The sequence below is a fragment of the Impatiens glandulifera genome, chromosome 9, assembly GCF_907164915.1.
Source record: "Impatiens glandulifera chromosome 9, dImpGla2.1, whole genome shotgun sequence".
Classification (NCBI taxonomy): domain Eukaryota; kingdom Viridiplantae; phylum Streptophyta; class Magnoliopsida; order Ericales; family Balsaminaceae; genus Impatiens; species Impatiens glandulifera.
Genome location: NC_061870.1, coordinates 33,127,694 through 33,138,661, shown reverse-complemented (window position 1 = coordinate 33,138,661; position 10,968 = coordinate 33,127,694). Strand labels below are relative to the sequence as shown.

General features: G+C 31.4%; 3 protein-coding genes across 3 annotated transcripts; all 3 read left to right on the top strand.

Annotated features, from left to right (window-relative positions):
• The first annotated feature begins 2,896 nt into the window (after positions 1–2,896).
• Positions 2,897–3,641, top strand: LOC124916581 (pupal cuticle protein G1A-like). Its single transcript, XM_047457310.1, has 3 exons — positions 2,897–2,964; positions 3,078–3,143; positions 3,240–3,641. The coding sequence occupies exons 1-3, from the start codon at positions 2,948–2,950 to the stop codon at positions 3,538–3,540; spliced, it is 384 nt and encodes a 127-aa protein (XP_047313266.1). The 5' UTR covers positions 2,897–2,947; the 3' UTR covers positions 3,541–3,641.
• A 2,481-nt stretch (positions 3,642–6,122) lies between these two features.
• On the top strand, positions 6,123–8,045 carry LOC124913785 (pentatricopeptide repeat-containing protein At4g11690). The gene has a single exon (XM_047454201.1). The coding sequence runs from the start codon at positions 6,185–6,187 to the stop codon at positions 7,877–7,879; it is 1,695 nt and encodes a 564-aa protein (XP_047310157.1). The 5' UTR covers positions 6,123–6,184; the 3' UTR covers positions 7,880–8,045.
• A 192-nt stretch (positions 8,046–8,237) lies between these two features.
• Positions 8,238–10,497, top strand: LOC124913787 (probable serine/threonine-protein kinase PBL10). Its single transcript, XM_047454202.1, has 7 exons — positions 8,238–8,409; positions 8,546–8,653; positions 8,774–9,135; positions 9,230–9,365; positions 9,438–9,580; positions 9,665–9,788; positions 9,865–10,497. The coding sequence occupies exons 1-7, from the start codon at positions 8,403–8,405 to the stop codon at positions 10,299–10,301; spliced, it is 1,317 nt and encodes a 438-aa protein (XP_047310158.1). The 5' UTR covers positions 8,238–8,402; the 3' UTR covers positions 10,302–10,497.
• The last annotated feature ends 471 nt before the right edge of the window (positions 10,498–10,968 follow it).

Below are 10,968 nucleotides of genomic sequence, written 5' to 3'. Positions count from 1 at the left end.
ACACGTTTTAACACGTTTAACATGTTTTTCACGTTTTTAACACGTTTTTAACATATTTAACACGTTTTCACATGTTTAACACGTTTTTCATGTTTTTGAAATGTTTAACATGATTTGACACGTTTAACACGTTTTTGATATGTTTAACACATTTTCCATATTTTCATCTTTTTTGCATGTTTTGACATGTTTAACACGTTTTTTACATTTTTGACACGTTTAACGTGCCAACAATTTGAAAATCTTGTTAAACATGCCAAAAACGTGAAAAACGTGCCAAACTATGAAAAATGTATTAAATATGCCAAAAACGTGTTAAACGTGCTAAAAACGTGTTAAAACTTGTCAAAATGTGTTAAACGTGCAAAAAACATGTTAAACATGTCAAAAATATGTGAAATGTGCAAAAACATGTTAAACGTGTTCAAATGTCAAAAACGTGTTAAACGTGCCAAAAACGTAAAAATGTGTTAAACATACCAAAATGTGTTAAATGTGCTAAAAATGTGTTAAATGTGCTAAAAATGTGTTAAATAAGCCAAAAACGTGTTAAACGTGTTCAATATATCAAAAACATGTTAAATGTGCCAAAAATATAAAAAAACGTGTTAAACGTGTGAAAAATGTGTAAACATGTGAAAAACATGTTAAACATGTTAAAAACGTGTTAAATGTGTCAAAACGTGTTAAACGTGTCAAAAACGTGTTATTAGTGTAAAAACGTGTTAAACGTGTTAACATGTCAAAAACGTGTTAAATGTGCCAAAAACGTGTTAAACGTGTGAAAAACGTGTTGTATGTGTAAAAACGTGTTAAACGTATTAAACATGTCAAAAACGTGTTCAACTTGAAGTTGGAAGATAATTAGTTTATATTGGATTAATAATAGAGAATTAAATTAAATTTATATAATTTGAGTAACCCTAATTCAACTAACCCTAATTCAACCTAAATTAAACCCAACTCATATTCAACCTAATCTATACTCCACTCAACCCAACCCATATTAACTTACCCAAATTAATATTTTAGGTTTGAGTTAGGGTTGGGTTTGGGTAAACCCAAATTATGCTCATCCCTAGATACAATAAAGCTAGCAAAATGTTGTTTCATGGAACGGACTGTATGCTCTTTTTCTGAGGGATTCTCCTCAAGCATATTATATACATTGTTTCGTATATAGGCTTCAATTGACGTTGGTATCGACTGCTGAAAAAGAGAGTTTTATTTGGATTTTTTTTTTCAAAATTGACTGATTAAGTCATCTCCAAAACGCCACACTATGTTGCAATTAGTTCAAGCTATCGAAATTGCAAATATAGTAGATCTGCAAGATAGGTACTAACTTCAAAATTTATAGCTACATATATTATTTTTTTTATAACTTTATTTTTTTTTACAGGTCAGTCAAATAAGGTTTTTATTTTGATTATGCGCGTGATTCAATTCATTCATGACCAATAAGGAGGTTATGAACAATAAAATGTAGAAATTCGTTTTCAATAAAATATAGAAATCATCACCTTAATAGATTGAGTTAAACATTTTGATTTTCCGTTACATTTGTATTGGTGTAATAATTTTTATTTTAATTAAGATTTCTTTTGTTGATTTTAAATTAGGAATAATTAAAATTTTAAAAATTTTGTTATGTTTTTTTATTAAGTTAAAATATGTTCTTATAATTTTATGATTTTAAAATAGATTAACTAGTCTCTTTTAAGTAACTTTTAATTAAATAAGTTAAACTTTTATTATTTTAATATTTTACAACTTTACACAAATAAAGTGAATATATATATATATATTAAATATTAATTTAAATAAATAAAAAATTATAATTTATTTTATAAATATATTTTCTTGTTAGTGTAATTTATTTATTATTATTTAAATTAATTTTATTCTTAATATTTTATATAAATAATATTATTTTAAAATTAATTTTCAGTTTATAAATAACAAATAATTTTATATTTTAGTTTTAATTTTTACTTAATTAGTGAGAGTTTAGAGTAATTATAAGAATATTCTATAGATAAAAAAAAAATCAAAAAAAAGAAAAGTCTTCATAAAACATACTACAAATAAATGGATAATACCATGCATTTAAGAATGAAATAAGATAAAATTTACCGAGAAAAAGCCTTTACACTTAGGTTTAAAATTGTTTTGAAATGTCAAAATCAGCAACTTGTGTGGGAGATAAATATCATGGGGTGCAGGTAACTAGGGTTAAACCATCTTCATAATTTAATATCATGAAGCTTTTGTCCTCATTCATGATTTATTAATGAAATGTGACAATTAATAATATTAATTAGTACTATTATTGACGTCTCTTCTTGGAGTTTTGCTTACGTATAATTTGTTTTGGATATTTAATTAGCCACCACACACCCACCTCACCTCGTTCACAAATATCTCAAATTTCCCTGATCCACACAAATATTAACGAAATATCCACTTAAATTAGCTTTTCTTATTTCTTTTGAAATAAAATTTATTATCTAAGAATAAAAACAAAAACAAAAAGTTAATACGAGTTTCTTCATAATTATTCCCAATATAAAATATTTAATATTTTAATTAGATAAAAACTCACAATTAGTGAACATCAAAAAAACTAAATCTGATTTTTAAAACCAACTAATTTCTTAGCAAACATCATGCATGTTTTTATTTATTTATTTATTTATACATTTCTATTCAAGATCAAATTATAAGAACTCATGCATGAATCAAAAAGATAAATAGACATAAAGGTTAATAATGCATAAAATAAAGGGGGGCATATGCATCATCCATCATATGGATATGATTCAAACACGTGTCGGGCAGATCTGGAAGACTAACTAATATAAATAGCAGCCATGGGATAACATTTAATCTCGTACCAAAACAAAAATTTAAGCTTTTATCTCTCTCTCTCTTCCTAAGAAAGAAAATGTCTTGCAACTTCGGGTAACAACCCTAGCTAGTTAGCTACCATTTTTAGTTTTTTTCTTTAAATTAATTAAGAAAAAAAATCATTAATTTGTGTGTTTCATTAATTATATATTATTTGTCATAAGCAGTGAAAAGAAGATGTACCTTGATGTGCCGATTCCAACCGACGTGGCTATAGCTACTCCAGCCAAAGTGTATGAATTTTAATTATTATTATTTGATTAAATAATAAAATAAATTATTAAGATAATATATATTAACCCTGTTTTGTGTTTTACTGGATCGATCAGTTCATGCATGTATAGTTTTAAGTCTCGTATGGCAACAAACAAATATCTATGCAAACATGGTGGGGGAGCTGAGGAAGGCTCCATGGCTCATGCAGCTGCTGAGGGTTTTATGGCTCATGCAGCTGCGGCGGAGGGTTACATGGCTCATGCAGCTGCGGCTGAGGGTTACATGGCTCATGCAGCTGCGGCGGAGGGTTACATGGCTCATGCAGCTGCGGCTGAGGGTTACATGGCTCATGCAGCTGCGGCGGAGGGCTTCATGGCTCATGCAGCTGCGGAGAGAGCTGCAATTATGTATTAATCAGCTTTGATTAATTATTAAATCCTCGTATTAATTAAGATCAAATATGTTTATGTGCTTTGTGTTGTATATATATATATAGTGTGTTTCTTATTTCTTATAAATAAGACTCATGTCTGGGCTTAGTTTATCCATAGATCATGGCCACAGTATATAGTTAATGATTTACTGTGGTCTCTAAGCTCTGCTTGACTGCCTGCTTCAATGTATGTACTTCTGTTCCTAATCTTAATTAATTATGAGGATATGTCTTAATTAAGTATTGTGTTTATGTTTCAAGACCAAGCTATATATATTCTTATGAAATTATATTACTTTTTTAATAAAAAATTATAGGATGAGACTCATTTATAATTTCGATGAGCAGCATTTAAAAAATTATTATATATTATAATTTATTTTTTTAAATTAAGACTTTTTATTAATAAAATAAACAAGACTATATTGAGAATAAAGTAAAAATAAATAGAGTAATTATAAATAACAAGATAACTCAATATGATAGTTCAAGTGATAAAAGTCGATGTTTAAGAGATAAAATGTTTTATCACAGCTAATACGCGTTAAGTTGTAGTAAAGGTACGTAATTAGAGTGATAATTGTGTTAATTTTTTAATTAAAAAATAAAATAATTATCATATATTTATTGGGTAAACATGATTTAATTTAATTTTTACTTATATAAAGAACTAGTTTGATTCAGCTTAATCTCAGTTTATTGACTTCAATTTATCGAATAAGCTAGGTAGCTTATCAAATAAGCTAGGTAAGTTTGATATAATTTCACCTTATTTAATATTTATTTTTATAATATTATTTAATAATTAATATTTATTTTTATAATATTATTTAATAATTAATATTATATATATATTAATTCAATTTTAAATATTAATAAATTATTTAAACTAAAAAATAATATATTTGAAAATAAATTTTATTAATATATTAAATTTTATATTTTTTAATATATAATTTTAAATATTAATAAATAATTTAAACTAAAAAATCATATATTTTATAAATCATATATTAATTTTATAAATATATAATTTTAAATATATTTAATATAAATATGATATACAAAATATATAGATATATATAAAAAAAATTAATAATTTTTTTTAAATAATAATAAATAAACAAAAAGATATTTTCTTAAGTTGAGAGAAAAAGATAAAATGAAATATTCGGTGAACAGAATATAAGAGAGGTGTGAGAATGAGATATTTGAAATATAGAATTTTTTTTTTCATTTCTCTCTTCTACACATGTCACATCATACCGGGTAGGATTAGTGATCATGCTAGGTAGGATTAGTGATCTTGCTTCTTTGCCTATATAATTTCTCTAAATAAAATTATTAAAAAGAGATAAAATAGATTAAAAAAAGAATAAAATAATTAAAAAGAGATTAAATAGATGAGAGATAATGAATAAAATAATTAAAAGAGATTAAATAGATTTAGAAAATGTATAAAAAAATGAGAGAAAAATAAGAGAAAATAAATAAAAAAATATTTAAAAGTGATGAGAAGGAAATCATTGAGATTATAAGTTTAAATGCTTATGAGTGAAATAAAGATAAAATTGAGTTTAAACGCAAAATGTGTTTATTATAATTTTGTGTAAAATTACTGTAATAGTTTATTAGTAGACACTTTAGCTACATCTTATTACACAAACACTCAAACTTAACGTTTAAACGCTGAATCAAACTAGTTCAAAGTGTTACATAATTGATACTATTTTTTTTTTATATAAATTTATATATATATATATATATATATATATATATATATATATATAAAATCAATTAATATTTTCAAAATCAAAATAATTTATTTTAATGATCTATATATTAATTTGTATGAACAATTTACAAAATAATTTTTTTAATTTATTTGAGTTATAAGTAATGAGTGTTGCAATAAAGCAAGTTGAACAAACCAATAAAATAGTGCAACAGTTAAAATTATTCTTAATTAATCGATGAACGGTAAGTAACGTCAAAAAATGTCATGACAAATGGTAATGGTCATCTATACATATAGTCGAAATAACGAGAAATTGATACAAATGATGAAAAAATATTTGTAAGAGACTCTATAAGAAAATTTAAATCCACTAACTCTTTATTTAAAAAAATAAAAAATATCTATAGGTTCGATTATTTGGTCATATTTATTGTTAAGAAGGAGACGGACACGAACTCGAGAAAAGATCAACAACACAATCAGAGTATATGAGCGATAAACGATCCACCAACGATTGCAAATTTTATTTGGATTACAATAATTCGAGACAAAAAACTGATTATTAAACATATGCTGAACCAAATAAAATGCAACCTAACTCAAATATGATAGATAAAAAAAGAAATACCAATACTAAAAGGCCACAAGAGACCAAAAATATATATATACAATTTCAATTAGAAAACTATAAAAATAAATTCGAATAATTCTAAATGCTCGAATCAAAATTGTAGCCAGGTTTTTTCACAAACCAAAAAATATAATATTTTAGATATTTGATGATAGGGAAATTGTTACAAAACAAAACAAAACGTAGATTTGATTTCCAGTTTGGTGAAAACCCCGACCGCCCCTTTTGTTTTCCCCTCCTTCCTTCGTGTCTTTGAATGATGACTGGAATGCGGCGAAACTGCATTGCTTTGATTCCTAGTTTGGTGAAGATTCCGCCGTCCAAAGCTCTTTCTCTATTCAATTCATCCATGACCAATGATTTCCAGCACAGCTACCAATCCTTAGCTATCATCCTGCATCTTCTCGTTTCCTCCGACAAGCATTCCGACGCCCAATCCCTCCTCCTCCGACTTCTCTCCGGCCGGATCACCTTCCCATCTTTCAACCTTTCCTCTCTTCTCAACTCACTAACCGATCCCCACTTTGCCCTCGTACCCCATCATCAAGCTCTTCTCTTCGAAACAATCATCTCCTCCCATGCTCGAATGCAATTGCACGACCCCTGCTTGTTCTATCTTAAGAGAATGATTGAAATCGGTCTGCGCCCCTCTTCCAGAACTTTTAACAGTGTTCTGTTGTGTATTCTCAGGTCAAACGAATTGGAGAAAGCTTGGAAACTTTTCAGAGAGTTTAAGAGTAGTAATATGGTGGACCAACACAGTTTTGGGATAATGATCAAGTATTGCTGTGAGATTGGTTCGTTGGATAAAGCTTTTGAGATCATGAATCAGTTGCAGGATTCGGATTGGAAAGCGAACGTGGTTATCTACACTAGTTTGATTGAGGGGTGTTGTAAAGAAGGTGAGATTGACAGGGCGAAGGAGTTGTTCAATGTTATTGGGCAGCTAGGTCTTGTTCCTAATCAGTACACTTACACTGTCTTGATCAATGGTCTTTTCAAGAATGGGCTTAGGGAGGATGGGTTTAATCTGTACGAGAAGATGAAGGTCGATGGAATTTGGCCGAATGTTTATACCTACAATTGTATGATGAAAGAATATGCAAACACCGGCCAAATGGACATAGCCTTCCAACTGCTCGATGAAATGCGTACAAGAGGTGTGGCATGTAATGTTGTGACGTACAACACTTTAATTTGGGGGTTTTGCCAAGAAATGAGAGTTTCAGAAGCTGAGGAATTGTTGGCAACGATGAAAGGAGCTGGGATGGAACCTAATCTCATCACTTACAATACCCTAATGAATGGCTTCTGTGAAACCGGAAAAATGGAGAAAGCTTTGAGTTTATTTGAACGAATGAAATCTCTAGGCCTATTGCCATCTCTGGTTACCTACAATGTACTAATTTCAGGTTTCTCAAAAGCCGGAAATCTACAAGTTGGTGAAAGATTGATGTTAGAGATGAAGGAGAGAGGCATCCCCCCATCTAAAACAACATACACAATCCTTATTCAGTGTTGTACACGATCAGGTAACATGGTTAGAGCAATCGAGTTATTTCATTCCTTGAAGAAAGTTGGTTTATCACCAGATATTCGAACATTTGGCGTATTGATAAATGGATGGTGTATGAAAGGAAATATGAAGGAAGCATCAAAACTATTTGAATCAATGAATTTTGAACCAAATGATGTGATTTATAACATGATGATACTTGGGTATTGCAAAGAAGGTAATTCCTATAGAGCTCTAAGGATGCTTAATGAAATGGGTCAAAAAGGAATGGTTCCAAATTCCACTAGCTATTCGATGACAGTTGAAATTCTTTGCAAAGATGGGAAGTTGGAAGATGCAGATATTATTCTTAAAGATATGATGAATTCAGGTCATCAACCTCCCATCTCAATCAAAAATCTTATGTCTGAATGTAAAGTCTTTAGTGGAGGTTGAAGAAGAAGAAGAAGAAGCAATCAATGATTAAGATTGAAAATTACTTGAATGTTGGTGGTTATTCTAATTGCTACGACCGAAATATGAGGGAATTTGACGTAAGCAATTCAGATCCAACGGCAGAGATGAGTTGGGGTCCCACGGAGGCTTATCTGTTTCCTGTGAATGACTTCCTTCTCTCCCCCACACTGACTTTGTCTTGAAGAAAGAGGGAGAGAGAGACCATACAGCTCCAAGTCCACCCTCCATTACAGTCGTCCACTAGCGACCGAGAGAAAGGAAAGAGACTTATTTTGTACCCATCTTACCATTTTCATTATTTTTTGTTCACAACTTTCTACTGTACCAGCCTTCACTCCCACCATTAATGCATACCATCCCATCTCCCACTTCTCCCCCAAACTGCTCCCTTCTTGCGGACAATAGGCCTGTCACGAAGCTCCAAGACGAGTAGACGACCGACCCATCAGACCTCTGAACCTATTTGCTGCCGAATTTCCACCTGGTGTGGAATCAATTATCAATGAAAGGTGGGGACTTTTTAACGCTTTTTATTTTCTGATCAGTTTTGATTTCTGCACCTGAATATCCAGGATCTGTTTCTATATGATTAGTTGCCTTTTTGGAAGTTGTAACGCTTTTTTGCTTTGTGGAATTAATTAATAGAACTGGCGAAGGAGGAGGTTAAGGTGGCTTCTTGCTTCCCTGGCTTGTTTTCCATGGGGAGTTGTCTCAGTTCTCGAATTAAAGGCGGCGAAAGCCTCAGTCAAACTGGTGGGTATTGTATTGATCCATTTTTCAGTTGTTCTTGATTACTTTCTGGATGAAATTATCAAGATACAGTTAGATCTCCAGGCTGTTGTTACACATATTGAAGTTGCTTGTTTGATTCAGGTGAAGAAGATCCAAAGCACGGAAGCAGTCTGAGTGGTGGTTCTAATTATAGCAGCACTAAAGCCTCTTCTTTGTTCTCGTCAGCACCTCTGGCAACACCTCTGGCAACACCTCTGGCAACGAAAAGTGAGAATGAAATCCTGCAACAATCCCCTAATTTGAAGAACTTTGCTTTCTCTGACCTGAAATCGGCCACAAGAAACTTCCGAATGGATAGTGTGTTAGGGGAAGGTGGGTTTGGGTCCGTGTTTAAAGGTTGGATTGATGAACACTCTTTAGAGGCTGCAAAGCCGGGTACTGGCATGGTGATTGCCGTTAAAAGGCTCAACCAAGATGGTTTTCAAGGTCACCGAGAGTGGTTGGTGAGTTTTGATTTTTATTTGGAATTATATATTAGTTTCTTTCTTAATTAATGGGTTATTGATTTATTTTGAATTATATATCAATGGATTATAGGCAGAGGTGAATTACTTGGGGCAGTTTTATCATCCAAATCTTGTGAAACTGGTTGGGTTTTGCTTGGAAGATGAACAAAGGCTTCTTGTCTATGAATTCATGCCCAGAGGGAGCTTAGAGAATCATTTATTCAGAAGTTAGTTTTGTTTGTTTTGTTTTTTTTCATTTCATATAGTAATTATTACTAAATACAACAACTTTAACACAGGAGGTTCCTACTTCCAACCGCTTTCCTGGAACCTTCGACTAAAGGTGGCTCTTGGTGCTGCGGAAGGGCTAGCTTTTCTTCACAGTGCCAAGACAAAAGTGATATATAGGGATTTCAAGACTTCCAACATCTTGCTTGATTCGGTAAGCTATATATTTGTATTGGTTTATGCCTATGTGGAGTGGCGGGGACCCTAATACGGTTCTGCGTGTGTTTCAATTGCAAAGGCATACAATGCGAAGCTTTCTGATTTCGGGTTAGCGAAAGACGGGCCTAATGGGGACAAGAGTCATGTCTCCACAAGAGTGATGGGGACATATGGATATGCTGCTCCAGAATATCTTGCCACTGGTACTACTACTACTACACTTACAAACAAGATTATTATTTTACAGAATATTACATGCTTCAGATATTTTAATTTCAGGTCATTTGAGTGCAAAGAGCGACGTGTACAGTTTTGGGGTGGTACTTCTGGAAATGTTGTCAGGGCGAAGGTCAATGGACAATAATAGGCCTTCGTCTGAACAGAAATTGGTGGATTGGGCTAAGCCTTGGCTTGCCAACAAGCGGAAAATTCACCGAGTCCTAGACAACCGTCTTGAAGGACAGTACACGATGGATGTGGTCATGAATGCAGCCAGCCTAGCACTGAGATGCCTTTCGGTGGAGCCCAAGTTCAGACCAACCATGATCGAGGTAGTAAAGGAATTAGAGGAACTTAAGGATCTGAACAATGCCTCTAATCTAAACCCTAATTCTGATCGACCAGTTTCTGGGAGGAGGTTAAGCTCAAGCTACGCTGCTAGGAGAAACCCCGCCGCAGAAGACTTTTTGAGGCCATCTGCCTCCTATAGTAAATAATAATAACAAATAGAATAGGGATATTATGATGAAGATCATGATCAAGATGTATTCTTACATACAAGCTAGCAAAGCTACTAACTTGAAGACGAAATTCTTCACTGTCAAATTCATTCGTCTTTCTATATGGTGCAGGAAACATTGTTATTATTATTATAAATGCAGGCAGCAGTTTATAAGTTTGTTTTTTTTGTAAGTTTTAAGAATTTTGGAATATATATGTAACATTGCTTACAATGAAGTTAAAGTATTGATTTGACAAATAAGGCAACCAGAATGTCCTATATTATGTTAGTCATATGCATCAGGTGCACTAAAACTAAATCATGTTATATTTTTTATCCATGTTTGAACATTCATGGTTGCTATTGTTATGTCTAATTTAAGACTGATTCTTTGTTACGGAACTTGTCTAATAAATTGTTACTTTATGTTTTGGTCATGTTTGATTTTCTTCTTAAAAGAAAAAGTCAAAGTTGATGTCTTGTGAAATAATGCTATCTCCTTAACATATTTGTCTCATATTCCCAATTGTTTATATGCCCCATGACTTGATCACTCATTGATTTGATCTCTGGTATTTTATTTTATTTTTTTTTTCTAAAATGATTCTATCACATCATTCTAGTTATTAAATTACATTATTTATTGTTAGTAGAACTTAAAA

Coding starts and splice junctions, on each gene's coding strand:
- LOC124916581 (XM_047457310.1), top strand. Junction 3,144..3,239: donor ATAGCTACTCCAGCCAAAGT/GTATGAATTTTA, acceptor TGGATCGATCAG/TTCATGCATGTATAGTTTTA.
- LOC124913785 (XM_047454201.1), top strand. CDS start 6,185: ATGATGACTGGAATGCGGCGAAACTGCATTGCTTTGATTCCTAGTTTG.
- LOC124913787 (XM_047454202.1), top strand. Junction 9,366..9,437: donor AGAGAATCATTTATTCAGAA/GTTAGTTTTGTT, acceptor ACTTTAACACAG/GAGGTTCCTACTTCCAACCG. Junction 9,581..9,664: donor CCAACATCTTGCTTGATTCG/GTAAGCTATATA, acceptor TCAATTGCAAAG/GCATACAATGCGAAGCTTTC.